This window comes from Populus alba, chromosome 5 (assembly GCF_005239225.2).
Source record: "Populus alba chromosome 5, ASM523922v2, whole genome shotgun sequence".
In the NCBI taxonomy this organism is placed as follows: Eukaryota; Viridiplantae; Streptophyta; class Magnoliopsida; order Malpighiales; family Salicaceae; genus Populus; species Populus alba.
In genome coordinates, this window is record NC_133288.1 from 8,710,430 (window position 1) to 8,732,503 (window position 22,074).

At 29.0% G+C, this 22,074-nt stretch overlaps 1 protein-coding gene across 1 annotated transcript; it reads left to right on the plus strand.

Moving 5' to 3' along the window:
• The first annotated feature begins 3,312 nt into the window (after positions 1-3,312).
• On the plus strand, positions 3,313-4,546 carry LOC118029912 (borneol dehydrogenase, mitochondrial). Its single transcript, XM_035033892.2, has 2 exons — positions 3,313-3,384; positions 3,594-4,546. Exons 1-2 carry the CDS (start codon positions 3,347-3,349, stop codon positions 4,369-4,371), a joined length of 816 nt encoding a protein of 271 aa, XP_034889783.1. The 5' UTR covers positions 3,313-3,346; the 3' UTR covers positions 4,372-4,546.
• Positions 4,547-22,074: the final 17,528 nt, after the last annotated feature.

A 22,074-nucleotide genomic window follows, 5' to 3' on the forward strand; every position in this document is an offset into this window, starting at 1 on the left:
TTCTATTTTGTCTCATTTATCCCTATTATTTATATCTTTTATGTGATGGAACAGTTAAAAAACGATAATTTATGTTGTGCAATTATATTTTGAGGTTGGGTTGGAAATGTGACTATTTAAGTTATTTTGGCTAGTAAAACTCACAATGATTTTTTTGCTGGTGAAACGGCAACTTATGATCAACAATTCAAACACGTACGTTGACAAGTCAATGTACGCAAGCAGTCGTATAAATTTGGGACCAATAATTTCGTTTTTCCGGTGGTTCGAACACGATCATCACATTTAAATCGTCGGCGTCGGCGGCGATCTTTTCAATCAAATTTCCACCTCTTTTTCAAATATGGGATCGAAGGATTACATCATTTTTCTGATGAAGAGTACCTAATTAGACCGTGCTCCGCGCTACGCTACAGCTTCACAATTTTTTAAAGTAATGTCTAAATGCTGCAAATATGTTTTTTTATTTTTAAATATTAACGATTCGGGTAATATCTTTGATTATGTTTAATAACTTAACTTTATTTTAATTAGATGATAAAAAATATATAATGATAATAAACAAATAAGTTTTTTTTAAGGAAAAAAGAGATCATAATAACTTGAAAAAACCTTTAAAAGTATAAAATAAGATTAAAAAAAAAAAAAAAAAAAAAAACTGGCCTGAGTAAACCTTGAGATAGTGTGATTGACATGCAACTTAAGTAATAAGAGATGAGACAACTTGGGGTATAAGGATGAAATTGAAAATCAATAAAACTTTTATAAAAGAGTTAAGAGAAAATTAGAAATCAAAAGAATAAGAACCAAATTAAAAAACAATAATATATAACAAATTATAATTGAATGGCTAAATTGAAAAAAAATAAAACTTTTACAAAATGATCTAGAACAAAAATAGAAATCAAAAGAATAAGAATTGAAGTTTAAATATTAAGAACAAAAATGACCAAGCTCTAATTTTCGGGGAAGGAGAGAGAAAAGAAGAAAGGCTTATTGACCACAAATTTCAGTACCACTACTAACATGCACCACACTAGAAGGAAGATTATGCATCGTCTCTTCGAATTACATGGGGAAGGGCAATTTTGGCCACCAAGAGGCACCACATGCACTGATAAAAATGTGTGGGCACCTTTCACGCGTTGACTCGTGGATCGCATGTGGCGACACATGGACCACACACTCCAATGTATTACAAGCCCTGTTATTTGAGGCATAATCACTTGGTATGCATTAGTTTTTTTTATATAATATTTATTTAATATCTTGTTTATATATTGTAAATGATGAGTGTTATATATATGTATATATATATATATATATATATATATATATATATATATATATATATATATATATATTAGATTCATTATTTAATATAAGAGTTTAAGTGAGTAGTTGTCGTGCTTTGAAGAAGTCGATGCCATGAGACGTGTCATTGTCAACACTACATTTTCTTTGTGTTGTGATAGACTTTAGAAAGTTGAGGAGGTCGAGTGTCTTGAAGGGAGCAATAATGAATAATGAGATCATTTTTCATGAATGAGGACATTTAGTTGGGGAGGCATCCCCCTTTACGAGCGAGCCAAACCCATCCACAAGCTGGGACAATGTTGTTGTAGGCTCGTCCACAAGTTGGGGAGATTTTGATGTTGACTTGTCCAAAGAGTTCAAAGCCTATTCAAAGGCTGTGAAGATTTTAGACATGATTAAATGATATTTTTAAATGTTGAGAGGATGGAGAAACATTGTCTACCAAGTTTCTTTTAACTTTTGGTCATAAGTAATAATGCAACTTGCAAGTCGTAACTGCTTTTCGTAAGTCACTGGAGTGTCATATATAACTTGCTATATTTTTCTAAATAAGTTTTAATATGTGTTATTTCTTTTAAAACTCATTATTTTGCTAGTAAAAGCCACAATGATGTTTTTGCTAGTAAAACCGTAACATATAATTAACAATCCAAACACGTTGACAAGTCACGTACGCATTCAATCGTGTAAAGCATATAAGAGAGTATTTGGCTTTGCGTTAGCTGCTATGTTTTTTGTCAAACTCAATAACATAATGTTTGGTTATCTTTAATAGATGTTTTTTGGCTCATGGGACCCACAAAAATATGATGTTTCACCGCAGGTTCTGCGCAAACAATTTTTTCATGCTTCTTACTGCGTTTTTTGTTAAGTCAGAAGAGTTGCACTCTTCACTATTCAAATGAGTGAATAGTGGAGAGTGCAACTCCACTGTTCACATGAATAGTGGAGTGTTTCCGGTCAGACTGGGTTCGGTCCAAAACTAAATGCATTGAATCAGGTTCGAACTAGTAAAAAAAAATTAATTTTTTAAATTGTGTTTTATTAGAAAAATTAAAAGGAGATCGCTTGATGATGTAGCATTTGCAGAATTTGATCGCAATCCCAATTTTGTTCTTGTCGGGTTCGACCCAGTTAAAAAAAATTCAATTTTTATTTTTATTTTTAATTGTGTTTTATTCAAAAAATTAGAAGGAGATCGCTTGATGACTTAGCATTTTCAGAATTTGATCACAATCCTAATTTTTTTTGATGATATTTTACATGATGTTGTTGTGTGCTTAAGAAATCATGGTAAATATAGTCCTTGTTAGATAGATTCCGCACATGATGAAATTGCACATAGTTTAATGGAACAATAAAAAATATTTGATATCAATATTATTTATTTCATGATGTAATAACAATAGTTAAATCTATAATATTTAAATTAAAAACCATCAATACACACACACACACACACACACATATAACCTCAATTTAAAAAACATTCTTTTAACCAAACACACTAAACTACTTTTTGTTCAACCTTAATTTCAATCACAATTTTAACCAAACATATATTTTTCCAAACCAAACTCAACTAAAACATTTTTTATAAAAACAATTTTTTTTCAAACCACAGCCACAACTGTTACCACAATTGGACCTGTTTGTTTCTGCGTTTCAAAAGCGTTTTTGAAAAAATTTGAAATTTTTTTATTTTTTATTAACTTCAAATTAATATGTTTTTAGTGTTTTCAAATTATTTTGATGTGCTGATATTAAAAATAATTTTTAAAAAATAAAAAAAATATTATTAATATATATTTTAGCACAAAAAAATATTTGAAAAGCAACCATAACAAACAAGTTAGAATCGAGAAATAATTGACAAGAAACTTTGACCAAACTGGCTGAATGCATTGTATCTGTGAACTTGTCAGCATGTCACCCCAAAGAACAGGACATTGCATTACATATATATAAGGTACAACGATCAGTGTTTTGAAAACGCAGGTGGGTATAGCTTTTCGGCATTTGTATAACCATGGGAAGTGTTTCGCTAGTCTCTGCAGCCCTAAGAAGGTGATTCTAATTTGCTTTCTTTAGGTAGCTAATACTACTAATAAACAATATCTTTAAGGAAAAAATTGACATGATTTTCAGTTGCATAATTATCCTTAAATTTATGCAGTATTCGAAGCTAGATTTTAAGGCACATGCATATAACTAGATGCATGCTTGATCTCCTGGCAGATGATCTAACTAGTGAATGTTTTCTGCTGGTTTTGTAGGCTAGAAGGCAAGGTGGCACTGATCACCGGAGGATCAAGTGGCATAGGAGAGTCCACTGCAAGACTCTTCGTCAAACATGGAGCTAAGGTGGTAATTGCAGACATTCAAGATGAACTGGGCCACTCCGTTTGCAAGGAATTAGAACCAGAACCTGCTTCATTCATCCATTGTGATGTTACTCAAGAAAAAGATGTTGAAAACGCTGTTAATACAGCTGTTTCTAAGTATGGAAAGCTTGACATCATGTTCAACAACGCAGGTATAGGAGGAACGCCAAAAACAAACATTCTTGAAAATGACAAGGCCGAATTTGAGAAGATCATCTGTGCCAATTTAGTAGGTGCGTTCTTAGGCACTAAGCATGCAGCCCGTGTGATGATCCCTGCTCGCCGGGGTAGCATAATTACAACTGCAAGTGTTTGTGCAACAATTGGAGGAGGTTCATCACATGCCTACACTAGTTCAAAGCATGGTGTGTTGGGATTAATGAGAAACACGGCGGTGGAATTAGGACAACATGGCATCCGTGTAAATTGTGTGTCACCGTACGCGGTTCCTACCCCGTTGTTTAAGAATTTCTTTAAGATGAACGATGATGAAGTTAATTGCATTTACTCTAACCTCAAGGATGCTGCACTTGAAGCAGAAGACATTGCTGAGGCTGCTCTTTATTTAGGGAGTGATGAATCAAAGTATGTTAGTGGACACAATCTGGTGGTAGATGGTGGCTTCACTATTGTAAATCCAGGTTTTTGCATGTTTCCACGATCTAGCTGATCGATCCTGTCATTTCTTGTTGCTTAGTATCTATCCATCTATATGTATTTACCTTTTCAAATATGCTTTTGATCTTGGTGTCTCATCTCTAGCCCTCTGAAGTGCCTCTCCAATTAGAATGTCACTAGATTGGACACCACGGGCCGGATCAAATATTTTTATTAAACTGCAAAAAAAAATAATTAGGAAATGATTGTGTTTTTAAAGAAGAGAAATTCAAATCTCGAGTTAAATTTTAATTAATTTGATAATATAAAAAAATAAAAAACAAAAAAAAAATAAATTAAAAAAAATATTTGTGTGACCTAAAAGAAGGATGGAATCAACAAAAAAAATAAAACAATTGCAAACAAAGTCCTGAAAAAAAAAAGAAGATATAAGATAACCCGTTTCAATCTTTCAAACCCGTGACCTAAAAAGATTAACAAAATGCCAATCAATAAAATGTTGAGAGATAAAATAAAATAAATTTAAAAAATATTAAAAACAAAACAAATAAAAATAAATTTTTAAAAAGAATAGTAACCAAAATTTTAACATAAAATATAATAAATTAAAATATTAAGGGATGCAAATGACCTGGAGATTAAAACACCATCATAAAAGCTGAATTTTGACCGCTAGATGATGCCATATGCACTTTTAAAAAAATCATAAGACTATCAACACATGTCCGCATCAGTTTCTATTAAATAATATTTTATATATATCAAAATAATAAATTGGCCTTAATCAAACCAGATAATCATTAAAAAAAAAAAAAGACAAAAAAAACCCCTTAACTAAAGGCAAATATAATTTAATTCAAGGATTTTATGGTCATTTTACTGTAAATTTAAAATGAAAAGGTGAAAAATAACACTAGTGGAGTGGAGTGCATTAATTTTTGTTTCTAAGCGCATACGAGTCATTTTATTGTTCAGATAACGACAAAAAAAAAAACTATCACACCCCTACTTCCAAGGCCAACTATGTTATGTTAATAAGAGGAAAATCAATATTTTGCTATTCCGATCCACAATGTCAATGAGTCTTAAGTTACCAAAAAGAAAAAAAGAAGGTAAAGTCAAACTAGGACTCCTTTTAGTTCTTTTTAATTTTCCCTTAGTGGCGTAAATTTCTAGTTCCATTTAACAGATAACAAGCCATTGACTAAATAATCACGAGATTCTACTATCAATTTTCTTTCCAAATGCCTTAATCACGTATTGCCTAACCATGAGCTCTTTATGCTTAGTTCTTTTTTCAAACGTTGGTTGCTTTCAATGATATTGCCATGTCTATATGACTTTGTTGTTTTTGGGTTAGGCACGAGCTCCCTATGCTCGATCCCCTTTTTAATGACAACCATTATTTCCCATGGCATGTCCATTTAGCCAAGCCACCATATTCTGGCCAACCACGTGCTTCTCACGCTATATTTTGTTTTCCAATGACTTGTTACCTTTAGCGTCTTCATGTTCCTTAGACCAAGTAATAGTTTGTTAGGTCGGTCGCTAGCTCTTTATATTAGAGAATAATATAAATCATGTTCTAAAAATGTATCTAATGATTTAAGTTATTAAGTTGAGTTGATTCTTTGACATGGTATCAGAATTTTGATGACCTAGTAGTCACAAGTTTGAATCTCACAATTTCCATTTATTTGATAAACATTAAGCACAAGGTAAAGTGAATTTGTGCAAGTTTCAAGCCCAAAGAGCTTTTACTTGAGGGGATATGTTAGAGAATAATATAAATCATATCCTGGAACCTCACATAATAGTTTAAGCTATTGGGTTAAGTTGGTTCTTTAACACTTTATGATATCTACATTTTTTATGTTAAGTCATCTTTGGCCACACCATGACGTCCATCTAGCTAAATCATGTGCTAGCCATGTCACAAGCTTTTTATAAGGTGTTTGTTTACGTAGTAGCTTCTGCTTTTAAAATTTATCGCGTAAATATCATTTTTGGTAACATTAAAATGCAACTGGCTTTTTGTGTGGGATCCATGTATTTTTTTTGTTGAAACGTCGGTTCCTGCTGGATAATTCACCTGGACATTGTTCACTCCAAGAAGTGAACAGTGCCCAGATGAATTAAACTCACCTAGGCAATGTTCGTGTGAACAGTACCATGATTATAACAACTTATATTAAAATAATAATTATTATTATATTTTTACTCGAAAAACTAGTGTTTAATATTATTTAATAACACTACATAAATTAGAAGAACATCGCATGATGACGTAACATTTGTGAAATTTGATCGCAATTCTAATATTGTTTCTGATGATATTTTACCTGATTTTGTTGTGCATTCAAAAAAACCATGAAAACTATATATAGTTCTTATCAGATGAATTTCATACATGATGAAATTGCGGATAAGTTAATGGAATAATAAAAAATATTTGATATAAAATATTATTTATTTAATGATGTAATAATAGTAGTTAAATCTACAATATTTAAATTAAAAACTATCAATATTAATATACATTTTTTTTAAAATTATTTTATAATCTCAATTTGAAAAAACATATTTAACCAAGGCCATGTTTATTTCCCGGAAAGTAGTTTTCAGGAAACCATTTCCCAAACTTTCCTGTGTTTGTTTGTCATTAGGAAAGTTGGTCAACGGAAAACACTTTCCAGTCAACGAAAAACACTTTCTAGTCAACAAAAAAATACTTTCCAGTCAACGGAAAAACACTTTCCAGTCAATTTTAGTCAAAGAAAAATTTGACTTGGTTTTCAGGAAAGTGTTTTCCCTTTAGCTGTGTTTGTTTTCCAGAAAATGGTTTCCGGGAAATCACTTTCCAAACTTTCTTGTGTTTGTTTGCCAGTATGAAAGTTGGTCAATGGAAAACACTTTCCAGTAAAAGGAAAATTTGGCTTGGTTTTCAGGAAAGTGTTTTCCTGAAAAATTTGGGGGGGAAACACTTTCTGGAAGTTGTGAAAAATTTAGAAATGTCATTATTTGCTAATTATATCAAATTTGATCATCAAACTTTTGATTGCTATATATATTTTGTTTTTGAATATTTATTTTTCAATTTCATCTCTTAAAATTTTATTTTTATATTAACTTTGGTTCTTATTTTTATAATTGCTATTTGCGTTTTCCTTATCATTTTTTTATTGAAATTTTTTATCTATCAAATTTGGTCCTCATTCTTTTGATTGTTACTTATTTTATTTGAAATAATTTATGAAATTGTGATTATTATTATTTTAATTTCTTCATCTTTCATTTTTTTTTTAATTTTTTAGATTTGATCTCTATTATTTTGATTATTATTTATTTTATTTGAGATAATTTATGAAATTATATTTTTTTTTTCAATTTCATTCTCATTCAACTTTTTAATTTGTAAGATTTGTCCCTCATTATTTTAATAAATTTGAGAAAAATAAAATATTAATAAGTTATTTTCCAGCTCATTTTTTTTGACATAACCAAGCACTAGAAAGTGTTTTCCAACTCATTTTTCATTACACTACCAAACATCGAAAAATTCATTTTCCCCGGAATTCACTTTCTAAAAGGAAACTACTTTCCAACAAACAAACGAAGCCCAAATACATTAAACTACTTTTTATTCAACTTCAATTTCAACTAAAATATATATAAATATCAAACCAATTTTTAATTAAAAATATATTTTATTTTTTAAACTACGATTATAAAAACTATCACAATTAACTCGCTTATTTCCAATGGTTTATCTCCATTAGTCACACGATTTCCCTCGATCCAAGTTTTATGATGGCGAGGCCTTATGCTTGTAATGCTCGGTTTTTTTTTTTCTTCTATGGCTGGTCGCCTTTACCCACGCTACGTGGACAAGCTTCACGCTGACTTGGCCATGAGCTCTTTACAGTCAATTCTTTTCTATTTCTAATTCTTTTCTGATAGATATATATATTATATATATAATTTTTTACTGTTAACTAATTATTTTAACCTAATAATTTAAGTTATTAGATAAAATTATAAAATATAATTTATATTATTTTATAACATCTTTTCTCAAGTAAAAATCATTTAATCTTGAAACTTTTACAGGCTCATATTATTTTATACTTAATTTATATTAAATAAATAGAGATAATGAAATTTAAACTTATAACCGCTTGGTCATTAAAATTCTAATTTCATATTAAAAAACTAACTCAATTCAATAACTTAAACTATTAATTAAAATCTTAAAATATAATTATATTATTTTTTAATATTAATTATAAATATCAGTATAGCCCAGATCCGGATTAGCTGGGCCAAGCTTCTTACGCTCGTTTCCTTTCTTATGGCTGATTGCTTTTGCCCGTATCATGTTTTTTCCAGCCATGCTATTCATTGGCTACATACACTTAATGATCTTATATTGACTGATTATGGGGGCTACGCCATGCAATTAGCTAGTTTGCGAGCTATTTACACCAAAAATACATGTATGTGTTCAACCAAGAATAGATATTGTTGAAATCAAACGTGAATAGTATGATTTTGTAGTAATTCATACTAAAAATCATGCAACTTATATAATAAAAATAAATTATCAGTGAATAAATAACAAATAAAATTTTAACATTTGCATAAAAACATATATTGATTATGATTGTAATCTTATTTAGTCAGTGTAATTCTCTCAAATCCTCCTATTAACCTTGAAGAATTTTAGTGATTTTAAGACTAGTATAATGGGAGTATCCAATGGTTAATCTGAAAATTATAATGATTTAAGTTAATAAAATAATATATAAAAATCAATTATTCAAATAAATAAACCTTATCTAAACTACTTGGATTTTTTTGAATCTCATCACCAATCCATGTCAGATCTTATTAACATCAGCAGCTTTCATTGAAGTCTCCACGGGGAAGACCAAGCTGGGGATCTTAGTTCTTCATAATTTGTGCAGCAAACCAACTGTCGGCAAGTTCCTAAGATGTCGACAGCTGCAACTAAGACAACTTATTATTAAAGGGTTATGTATTTAATAGGGATTTAGTGCTAGGAAATTGTGGGTTTAACCGTTTAAGGGTGGTTTGGATTTTTCATGTTCATAAATTGAGTCTGGTTGGACATTATTATTATCAACTCTTGTTTTGGGTTGTGTTTGGGCTTTATGGGTTGGATCATAGACTTGTGCTCTTTCTGCACCATTTCATTAATGACAATTTCAATTTCAGCATTGTATTATCCTTCGTCCCCACGCTTGTCTTCCACAAAACCAATTTGTGTGTGTGTGTGTGTGTGAGATTTCTAAATTTTAGAGATAATCCAGTTTGTACGAAGTGTTCAATACTATCAAAAGATTTCGTCCCTCCTCCTGAATTAAAAAAGAAAAAAAAGAAAAAAAGAAGAAGCTATGGAGGCGACAAAAAGAAGAAATTGAGTTTTATAACTTCCTATTTGGTTCACTGGTAAAAAAAAAAAAAAAAAAAAAAAAAAAAAAAAAAAAAAAAAAACCCTATAACTAAGCCTTTTAGCATAGTGCCGTGCGCCATTATTTTTCTAGTTTTTTATATATATTTCTTAGAGTTATACCCGAAAACATACAACCATAATGAAAGAAATATTTTTTACCCAAAAAAATGAAAATCTAAAACTCGTCGAAAAAATGAGTGATCCATTTTATTTTTTCTTCCACTATTTTTCATTTCCTCTTGTTGTTGAGAAGTTATCTTATGTTGATTTTCTTTGGGTTTGTCAAGAATAATTTCTGTTTTTTTTTATTTTTATAAACTAAATTGTAAAAACTATTTCAAAAAATTGAAAAAAAACCGACCAGTAGTAATAGTCAAGGATTTTCACTAAAAACGAAATGGTTTTCAAAAATTGTCATAATAATTATTGGTTTTCAAATTTTATGTTTATGGTTTTCAAAATTGTCATAATAACTATTCTCCGCAATTCATCTCACACCATCAGTGTACAGTCATGTCATATCTTCCATGGGCAAGGTGTCCGATTTCATGATGTTATAAGAAAAATCAAATACTTTAGTAACAAGATTTACATATTCGATATATAATTAGCTAATCTTGTAATTTTAGTAATTTGATTTATTTATTTTTAGCCACGTGACTGGTATTTTGTGTGTGGAAATTAAGTCAAAATAGATGACAGCTGGTACACTAATATGATTGGTAGCTAGTTTTTAATAAAGTAAAATAATTTATAACATATAGTTAGTGTCTATTATGTCAAATGTGATTGGTAGCCGATAATTGAAGCTTGATAAGTTAAAGTACTTGATAATTAATATGTGGTAAGTTAATATAACTGATGGCTAGTGGCTAATGCTTAAAAAGTTATGGTGACTAACAGTTGATACCTATAAAAGATTTTCTATGTAAATAAATAATTGTTTTATATTTAAATAAGTATTTTTATAGTGAGAGAGTACAATAATATTAGAGAGAGTATCTTAAAAATATATATTATTGTAGAGAAAGAGAGGGTCTTTGAAGTATCTTTTTTTAATCAGTAATATAATTTTTTATCAATAAATATTACTATAATTTATAAATGATATTTTTTTATCAGTATTTTCATTGATATTTTACAATTTTATAAAAGTGTAAGAACATGGCGTTTAAAGAAGAATTAGGGGCACCAAAAATCTAGAATTTTGAAGTGATTTCAAACGAAAACAAGGATAAAATAAAAACTAATGTTTGCCCTAGTTGTGCCAACAAATAGCATCACCACACATCTCCTAACAATATAGAACCTCGACCGCCACTCCCTGATCATGGCCCTACCACCCATATCTCCCCGACTCCAAGCCACCTCCACCACCCCAAACTTCCTTTTCTACCCTCCTCGAGATACACATTGCCCCATAATAGATTATAATATAGAAAATTCAATTAAGCAAATAAATTGAAAAACAGTATCTAACACAAATATGTATTAGGGCTTTGTTAGAAGAATCAAAGCCCTAATACTCCTGATGCTGGCCTGTCCTAGGGAACCCGGGTCATGTGGTTGGGCGGTTGTCACGAATCTGATACTTAGCCATGATGGAGTAAATTTTCGAGCAAAGTCTGCTTCGAAGAATTGATATAATTAAGACACACTCGAGAGATTTGCACGCAAGGGTCCCTCGTCAACCAAAAAAAAAAAAAAAACATTAATCAAATCCCAAATCTTATAGCAATGAACCAGAAAGAGAGGATTCGAAAACAAATCCCTAAACCCAATTATTTAATTTCAAAACTCTCAAGAGAAGCGGAACAATAATTGTATGGATGATGATCACCGATTGGGTTGTTTGTAAATTTGGTATGAGTTTTTAAAAATATTTTATTTGAAAATATATTAAAATAATATTTTTTTTTATTTTTTAAAAAGATCATTTTGATTTTATTTTAAAATGATTTGAAAATACTTAAAAAAATATTAATTAAAAAAAAAATAAAATAATTAATTTTTTAAAAAAATACTTTTTAAAAATATAGAAAAATTACAGCCACTTATTTATGCATCATCTCGTGTTTCTCTCTATGTTTTTCCTTCGGCTTCCATATGTGACATAACATGGTTTTCACCCATCTCATACACATTTGCGTGTTAAATCTTTTATTTGATCTATTACCTAAACATAGAGAGAAAAGTTTAAGGGTGTGTTTTGGAATGTGATTATAGTTTTTATCCGTCTCATACATAGTTGTTTTTTAAAGTGTTTTTTTATTTAGAAATGCATCAAAATAATATTTTTTTTTAATTTTAAAAAAATTATTTTTAATATTAGCCACATCAAAACGATTCTAAAATACTAAAAAAGTATTAATTTAAAATAAAAAATTTAAATTTTTTTAAAAAACATAGATTAAACTGCACTCCCCTTGCCGTCCTGGTATGTTTTTACGCCTCTCGCTCACAATGCTTAAAATTTGCTAAACATCAGGCTACAATCTTGAGTTTTCCGTAATAAGCCACGTTGAAATATATTTTTCCTTTCTTCTTTTATCAAAATAGAGTTGCATTGTGCAATATAAGCACCATACAAACCCTCAATTGAATATATATGAAATGTAAATTAAAAAAAATCAAAGAATGCATAGTTGATATATTAATATTTCTAATTCGATTGTATTATTCCGTTTGTTTGCAAGAAAGTTGTTTTCTTTTAGAAAGTGAATTCCTGGAAAGTGAATTCCGGGAAAATATTTTTTCAATATTTGGTAGTGTTATGAAAAAATGAACTGGAAAACACTTTCTAGTGTTTGGTTGTGTTATGGAAAGTGAATTCGGGAAACTGAACTGAAAAATAATTTATTAATGAATTAATTTTTTTTTTTCAAGTTTATCTAATATATATAAAATATTTAATCACTTACAATAAAAAAATAAAATCTAAAAAGTATTTATAATGATGAATTTTTTTTTATTATATCCTATATTCATACATAGCTTATTAAAATAATGAGGAATAAATCTTACAAATTAAAAAAGTTGAATGAAGAAATGAAATTGAAAAAAAAAAATATAATTTCATAAATTATCTCAAATAAAATAAATAATAATCAAAATAATAGAGATCAAATTTAAAAAATTTTAAAAAAAAATGAAAGATGAAGAAATTAAAATAATAATAATCAACATTTCATAAATTATTTCAAATAAAATAAGTAACAATCAAAAGAATGAGGACCAAATTTGATAGATAAAATTTTTTAATAAAAATATGATAAGGAAAAAGCAAATAGCAATTATAAAAATAAGGACCAAAGTTAATATAAAAATAAAATTTTAAGAGATGAAATTGAAAAATAAATATTCAAAACAAAATATATATACCAATCAAAAGTTTGAGGATTAAATTTAATATAATCAGCAAATAATGACATTCCTAAATTTTTCACAACTTCCGGAAAGTGTTTTCCCCTAAATTTTTCAGGAAAAACACTTTCCTGAAAACCAAGTCAAATTTTTCTTTTACTGGAAAAGTGTTTTCTATTAACCAACTTTCCTACTGGCAAAAAACACAAGAAAGTTTGGAAAGTGATTTCCTGGAAACCACTTTCCGGAAAACAAACACAGCTAAAGGGAAAACATTTTCCTGAAAACCAAGTCAAATTTTTCTTTGACTGAAATTGATTGGAAAGTGTTTTCCGTTGACCAGAAAGTGTTTTCCGTTGACCAACTTTCCTAATGACAAACAAACACGGGAAAGTTTGGAAAATGGGTTTCTTGAAAACTACTTTTCCGGGAAACAAACATGACCCTAATCTTATTATCCAATACAAGGGATTGATGAATATATATATATAATATATATTATATATATATGAAAATGAAATCAAAAGTATGTGGTTTATGATTTTCATGACAGGAGATAGAGCTTCTGGTTGTTTGATGTGTGTAGAAGCAACACAAGATCATGTTAATCTAGAAGATTGAGAAACTAAATCGGGTTTTAAGTAACATGAGATAAAGGCAATCTTGATCGGTTATGATTACACTGGAGGGATAGAAACACATGCAGTCCTGTTCGATCTCTTCGGATTACTTTCTAATTAATAATTAAGTTCATAAGATTATGTCTCGAAAAAATAGTACTTCTCATGGTTTATAGTTAGAACAAGACGTGCACTATCGCTACATTGCGGATCTGTACTTCTTCCTCTAAAAAAGAGGATGTTTAAGTGCCGCAACTGTGTTCCAAAAACAATAAGAAAAACTTATAATGACTCGGGTTATATTTTTTATGGAGTTTTAATAATTTGATTTTATTTAAAAAAAATAAAATAAAAGCTTAAAAATAATGTCAATTCATGTTAACCTTTTTAACCAGTGACTAAGTCATTAAATTAGAAATACTATTTATGTAAAAACTGTAAATATCAATTCTTAGCAAAATTAAACGTTGAAGGATTAATCAAGAAAAAAAAAACATTCATACAAAAAGATTTAAAATAAAAAAATAGCAATTAAAAGAATTAGATTTAAAATAAAAATAAAATAAATAAATTAGAGGGTACCTATAAAATTTTTTTTGGATGATTAAGCTGAAAAGAAAATTAACTTTAACCAAAAAAAAAATTCAAAAAGAATAAGGACTAAATTGAAAAAAATAATACACCATAAATTTAGATTGAATGAGAAAATTAAAAACCAATAAAAGTTTTATAAAATAACTAAGGAGAGAATTTGAAATTAAAAGATAAAATTAATTACCCCACCAAAAATAATAAAAAATATCTACATTTAGAATTTTTCTATCATAATTATATCTTTTTATTTCATTAAAATAAACTCTAAATAATAGCTAATAAAATATTATTATCTACTCTTTTACTACATAAAATTACTAAAATAACATCGTGTTTATTTTTTTTGTATTAGTTAGTGGTGTCTTGTTATCTTAGAAATTGATATTTTTCTCTCTTTTTTTAGTATTTTTTTTTTTAATTCAAACATAAAGAATATGTTATATTAATTTCTGGCTATAAATTATATATAGTCTTTGATTTTAATTTTTAGGGAACAAGGTGGAAGCAATTTTTAAAAAACTTTCCAAGGATAGATGTGATGATATTACAATTTTGAAATAATATTTTTAAGATCTTAAACTTGTTTTGTTAAGATATTATCATTTCGTTCAATTTCATTAAATCATACAATATATACATGTCAGGAATATGTGTATTAATTGATAAGAGCATTATTTAAAAATTAATTAAATTAAAAAAAAAAAAAACCAAAACAAATAGGAACTTATCATAAGTTTAAATACAAAAAACTGAGAACAAATATTTTAAAAAAATAATATACATAAAAATAAATAAATTTAAAACAATGGAATATAACAACAAAAGAAAAGGAAGAAAATAACAAAACTAACAAACCCATATATATTTTTAAAAAAAGTAAACTCATATTTGTTGTTATTTTCTAGTAAAGTTAGATTACCTCAAACACACAATTAAGCATAATTAAGAGGTAGAAATCCTCATTCATAATTTTATTGATAATAAATTTTTCATTAGATGCAAATTTTTTGTAGTGGTATTTTCTAAATTAATATTAAATATTTGATAAAGATAAATATTTGTAACAAAATTCTCACTTTTGTTTTTAATTTTACGATACATTTCCATTGTTTAGGTTTTTTTAATTCAAAAGTCAGTTATATATACATATATATATATATATATATATATATATATATTGCAGGTACTAATTAATCTTTAAAAGAAATTGAAAAAGAAAAGGATAGAAACTTTAACAGAACATCAAAGTATGAAGGGAAATCTATAAAAAGATTTGTATAAGAACAAAAACATATGATTAATTCTATATTTATAAAAAATCCTCATAAAGCAAGGTGGCAAAGCTTGTTTGGAATTGTGATTATGGTTGCTTTTCAAAATGCTTTTTATGCTAAAATATATAAAAATATATATTTTTTATGTTTTAAAAAATTATTTTTAAAAATAACACATTAAAACGATCCAAAACATATAAAAAAAAATTAAATTTTTAATAAAAAAATTAAATTTTAATAAAACATAATTCACACCGCGTTTCCAAAACATGAGTTTGCCAATGAGAGTGCTCTAACCATCCATGCACCCTAGCATGCATATGGGTGGAAAGTATTCGAGTCAGGTCATCTAGAAATGGGTAAGTCTCTCAAAAAGCACAGAGATCTCTATCAATTGATGTGTAGTGTCCTTCAAAAGGATGAAGAAATCAGTTATGGCTAAATGAAGAAACTGAGTCATGAAAAGGACCCGCAGGAAGAAGCAAGCAGAGGGTGGATTGATGCTTGACAGGTTGCCGACGAACTTCTTTTCGAATTAATTCTCTGAGTTAGTTCCCTCTCTTCTCCATTGCATCGTTATGGCATTGAATTACACTTTTCAAACTACAATTTTTTCTTGCTTGTGATTTGGGAAAGTTGAGGCTGAATTATATGTACTCCTTCATATATATTTATTGAACATGAGTAAAAATTATTATTTTATATTTTCAACTATGGTTAGCTTTTTACTATGTGTTGATATTAATATTTTATTTGATATATGATTAGTTTAATTATTTATTTTATTTTTAAAAAATAATTTAATAACTAAGTAAATCATAATTTAATTATATTATATTATTAAAAAATTAATTAACTTTTTTTAGCATGAGTAAAAATCTTTTTTTAATATGACTTTGATGACTAGATAAATTGCTATTTTATGTTAGTTTTTTAAAAAAATTAATGTTCATATTGTAAACTGAATTGAAAATAATGATCGCTATTTATTATTTTAAATATTGCATTTTTTATTTTAATATATATTAAGAATAATAATAAAATTTTATATTTTCTTTTATCTTGTACATTATCAATCTAATATTAGTTGTTTCTATCTCTCTTATCTCACAATAATTAAATGACTAAATTTTATTATATTACCCAAAGGTTACTCTTCTTTCTACCTAGCAACCTCCATTCATACCTAATCATAACACATAAGAGGCAAGCAATCTTTGAAACCATTTTTTTTTTGATAAAATAAACATTACACAAAAAATATTTAGAGAAATATATTTCATATAATATCTATAATTCACAAACAACAAATATCATTTGCAACTCACTTAAATTACAAAATTATTGGACATAAAATTCAATAAGAAAAGATGCAAGAGGAGAGATATAAAAAAAAAATAGAAAGAAAAGGTCTCTAAGATACACTGAAATTTTGATGACGACACCATTAGTACCATTAAAAAGATCTTGATAAGACAATCCAATAACATTAAAAAAAGTTACCAACGACTTATTTTAATATATTTTTAAACAAAAAACAATTAAAAAAATAACATCTACCACACTCCTAAACTCTCTCCTAGTGAATAACAACTACCTCATCTACACCAAATTAAATTAGAGGATTCAACAAATTAACAAAATTATAACAGCCACAATATTTTTTGCGTTTCAAAAGCGCTTTTTAAAAAAAGTTAATTTTTTTTTTTTTGTTCAAATTAATATGTTTTTGGTGTTTTTAGATAATTTTGATGGGCTAATATTAAAAATATTTTTTTTAAAAAATAAAAATTATATTATTTTAATATATTTTTAAATAAAAAATATTTTAAAAAATTACCACAACCATACTCACTTCACCTAAAAAAATTTAAGACAATTAATTGCATTAACTGCCCTCCCAAGTCTTTTCATAAAGCCAGTAAATTAGAACTTAAAAAGTTCTAAAAATGGTCTCACGTGAAGCTTGCCCTATTAATGTTGCCGCCTGTTCGTTCAGAGAGAGATTCCCTCATTAATGCTGGGGGTCTTTCTGGTTCGCAATTAAGACAGTGAATATCGCCATCCATTCGTTGCCTCACTTAATTTTATTATTATTTTTTTTTAATTTTACCCTCCTTTTGCTTTTTAACCATGAGCACCCATATTACAATCTTGCCCATCCGAACATTATTTATGCAGCAAAGGGCAAGAATTTAATATTTTGACCTGCTCCATCTGCTATCAGTCCAACCAATCATGTGACATGGTTGAGGGACGTGTTCTTGACGTTTAAACTCAAATTAATTGTTAAGGTAATTTCTTAAGAATTTTCTAACCTCAACATGATATAGCAGGGCTAGAAATTAAAATTTTTATGTTGGAGAGGGCAATAATAAACAGGGGAGTTAAGAAAAACTCATTTTCATACACAAAAGTGAAATGAAATTAGAAACTGTAAAGTAGCTTTTTTTCATTCGAAGAAGACAACTTTATATATAATTTTAGGATCGATCCATCTGAAACAGTCATTAAACAAATTGTTGAGCTCTGAGGGTGTGGTGGCGCTCATCTGTACGTATCCCTTGGTCCACTCCTTATCCCACTCGGTGACTCGTTGTTGACAAATTGAAAAGGCAGATTATTGAGGAAAAGAAAACTATAGTCTTATTTCTGTGATGTTAATTTGGGGTTTTTTATTTTATTTTTATTTCTGGATTTCTCACAATGTAATTACTTTTTAGGCTTGGATTTACTGTAGAAGAGAAAGGGATGGAGGGAGAATAATGGATTTAAATGCACAGGCCCAGCTTTCTGCTTTGGTAGTCGCGGTTTTAAATGCTCATGCAGGCCCTCCTGCCCTCTTAAATCCTACCCCAGACATTCTCACCTCTCCCTCAAACCTATCTAGCCATCTTCCAAGGAAACAAAAAACCTCCCTCTCTTCCTCTCTGGTCATTTTGATCTCTTGTTATCTCGACGGAACTCTCCCATTTCTCTTGACAAGGCAAAGAAGGGATTGTTTACCGAGTTGAAATCATGTGGAAGAGTGACTCTGATATTGGCCTGGTTCACTCAGATCACGACTTCAAAGCAGAGTGTCTTTCTTCTTCTTCTTCTTCTTGTTTTATGTTCGTCTGGTTTGATTGAGCCGTGCCAATATCTCAGTACTCTTTCATGTCTCTCCAGGTCGATCTCCAAAAACACCATTCCACTAGAACAATTGATGGTTTGTATAATTAATGCTTGACTTGCTGTTACAACCAGATTTCTGTTTGATAACTGTTTTTGTTTCTTTCTTGACATCTCGTCCTAATTTCCTAACATTGTGGTAGCAGGATTTGTAATCAAGACTTGTCTGTACTCTTTCATTTGTCGAAGGAAAAATAGGGTCGCTTGACTAAATACCTAGTATTCTGTCGTTTCTTATATATTTTATAGCTGTGGATGTTTGTATTTTTCTGATGCAGGAAAAGATTCTACGTGTCTTTTCATCAATGACATGAAGCTGAATCATATCCCTAGACGCGTCGCAGGGAACTCTGGTGGGAACTGAACCATGCTGGTCCTATACAAAGTTTATATCCTCAATCACTTTTTGAAAATAATTCCCGAATTCATATGATAAAATTAGTATTGTTATATATGATTCTCTCTCTCTCTCTCTCGTTTTAGTTTTTTTCTTTGATCTAATGATGCCCCACCTTGATAATTTGATTTAGAATTTAACAGGACAAGTCCCAATCCAACTTTAAGGCAAGTACTGAGATGGGAGATGCTCACTTTTTAGTTAGATCTCAGAGAGGGTCTCTAGCTAAAAATGCCTGTGAAAGTCAAATGGCCCTTAATAGGATCATTTAATGCATAGAATCATAGGCAAAGAAAAGGAGGAAGGATGCCCCGTATTGAATCTCAACTTGAGGTTGCACAAAAAATCATTTCTTCCCTTGAAAGCTAAAGCTAGCTCTAGCCATGACGCAAATGGAGAGCCCTTCCCGTCCACAAGCTAAATTAATGCCGTGGAGCTAGGGCAAAGGGCTTGATGGACGTTCTTGCGTGTTGAGGGAGATCTCGGGTCACATAGTACGTACATGTCATTAACAATCAAACAAGATTCACCAAGAACTTCAATTTTCACCATGTAAAACATTTTATCATTCTAAGAATTACCTTGTCCGACCTTTTAATTTCAAGTATTATACCTGCCCTTTGATTTTATATAAAAAAAAAAAAGGTAATAAAATAAAGCGATGCATGTAACATCATTAAATGTAGGGGAGAAATGAACAGTATATTTTTGCCTTCAATTACATTATTCACTATATACAGTGTAATTTTGATAATTTGTAAAGTAATATGAGGAGAAAGTAGGTTCCACCGTGCTATTACACATATATGTGAAGTTACTCACAATATTTCATAGTATTTCTCCATTAATTAAAAACCGTCTGAATCTTGCGAATCCCAAATTTTTGAGAAATCGTTGCGTAGATAGCCAGTCCTCATCATGCATAGGCTAAACTAAAGAATAAAACACACTCATATACGTAGAGTAGCGTCAGCAAGACCTAAAACCATAGGGAATTCATGTTGAGATCGCATTCATATGGAGAACAAGGCCGTTTGCAGTTCATTCACAAGGCAGAAATTGTTTTGCCTACGGATTAGCAACTCTTATGGCTATATTTCTCTTCTACAACATATAACATTAATTGTTTGATTAATTGATAGTATGGACTTCATTTTTAAAACTTAATTATGTGACAATTAATCCTAGTCTTGCATTAATTCTTGCATTTAAATTATATGACAGAATTGGTAACAGAATGAAAAATTATCAACGATCAAAATTCCGATAGACAGGTTCCATCGGTGAGTCTGTAAAAATATTACCAACGGTTTTTGTACTTTACATTGAAGGATTGAATTCGTCGGTAAAATTATTTAATGGTGTAATATATGTCATGCTACATGCCAACAATCTCCAATTCCATCTTCTAATATCTATGAGTTCTTACCATATTTATCCCATGAAGGATTAAGAATGTATTGATCCCAGCCTGACAGCTTCTACGTTTCACATAAACTGAAGAGATTTGCAGTACTCAGCTTGAAACTCCCAGTCAAACAGATGCTTCTTACAACTCCAGAACCGAACCAGATGCCACTATCCTTACATGGTATAGCAGTATTGCCATAGGTATACATTTTTCTTTACATAATCTCCTACCCGATTATTGCTTATCCTAACTGTACTATTCAAGAAGCAATTCAGGATGAGTTGAAATAGGGAATCGTAATTATTATATGAATGTATTGTATAAATAAATTTATCGGATTTAGTTTGAGAATATACCACACTAGTAATAAACAAAACACAAATACAGTTTAATTAATCAATTTTTGAGAACTTCAACAAAAGGCATCTTAATTTCTAATGTAGTAATAAAACACACACAATATCTTATATCATAATTATAATCCCCTCTTTCAACCACAAAAAAGAGTAAAACTAAAAAAAAAGGCAGAAAAACATTAGCTTAGAAAAAGAGGGAAAAAAAAACCAAGGCGGACTTTCTAAACTTGATTTAATCTAAAAAACTTGCAACTCATTAAGTCCTAGACCCGAGATCAATCAAGAAGCTTAAATATCTTTCAATATAATTTTGAAGGATAAAATCGTTGAAAAAACTATTAATAAATAAAAAACTTGCAAAGAAAAGAAAAAAATAACAAAAAGAATGAGTATAAATTTTGAGAGAAAAACACCTAAGGAGGATGAAATCTGGAAAAGAAAAGAAAAGAAAAGAAAAGGAATGATACTAGACAAACTAAATAGTAATTAAAAGAACAAGTACTAGATTTGAAAGATTAAAAAATCACAATGGGTGAAACTACAAAACATTTCTAATTTTATAAATTATTTATAGATTAAAAAATAGTAGGAGGTGATATTAAAAAGTATCATAGAGTGCTAACCCAATAGAACAAAAACAAAAAAAAATTAAAAAAGGGAAGAAAAAACAAGCAAATTCAAGCGAACCTTCTAAACCTGATCTAATCTTTAAAAACCTTGTGAAATCCTAGACCCAGGTTCAATCAAGAAACTTAACTCTCAAGAAATATAATTTTGAATGATGAAATTGAGAAAAACAATAGTAATAAAAAAAAACTTGCAAATGAAAAAAAAAAACAACAACAAAAAGAATAGGGATGAAATTTGATAGAAAAAACTTAATTTCAACAGATTTTGAAAGATTAAAAAATTACAATGGGTGAAACTACAAAACATTTCTAATTTTATAAATTATTTATAGATTAAAAAATAGTAGGAGGTGATATTGAAAAAGTATCATAGAGTGCTAACCCAATAGAACAAAAACAAAAAAAAAAATTCAAAAGGGAAGAAAAAACAAGCAAATTCAAGCGAACCTTCTAAACCTGATCTA

Coding starts and splice junctions, on each gene's coding strand:
- LOC118029912 (XM_035033892.2), top strand. CDS start 3,347: ATGGGAAGTGTTTCGCTAGTCTCTGCAGCCCTAAGAAG. Junction 3,385..3,593: donor GTCTCTGCAGCCCTAAGAAG/GTGATTCTAATT, acceptor CTGGTTTTGTAG/GCTAGAAGGCAAGGTGGCAC.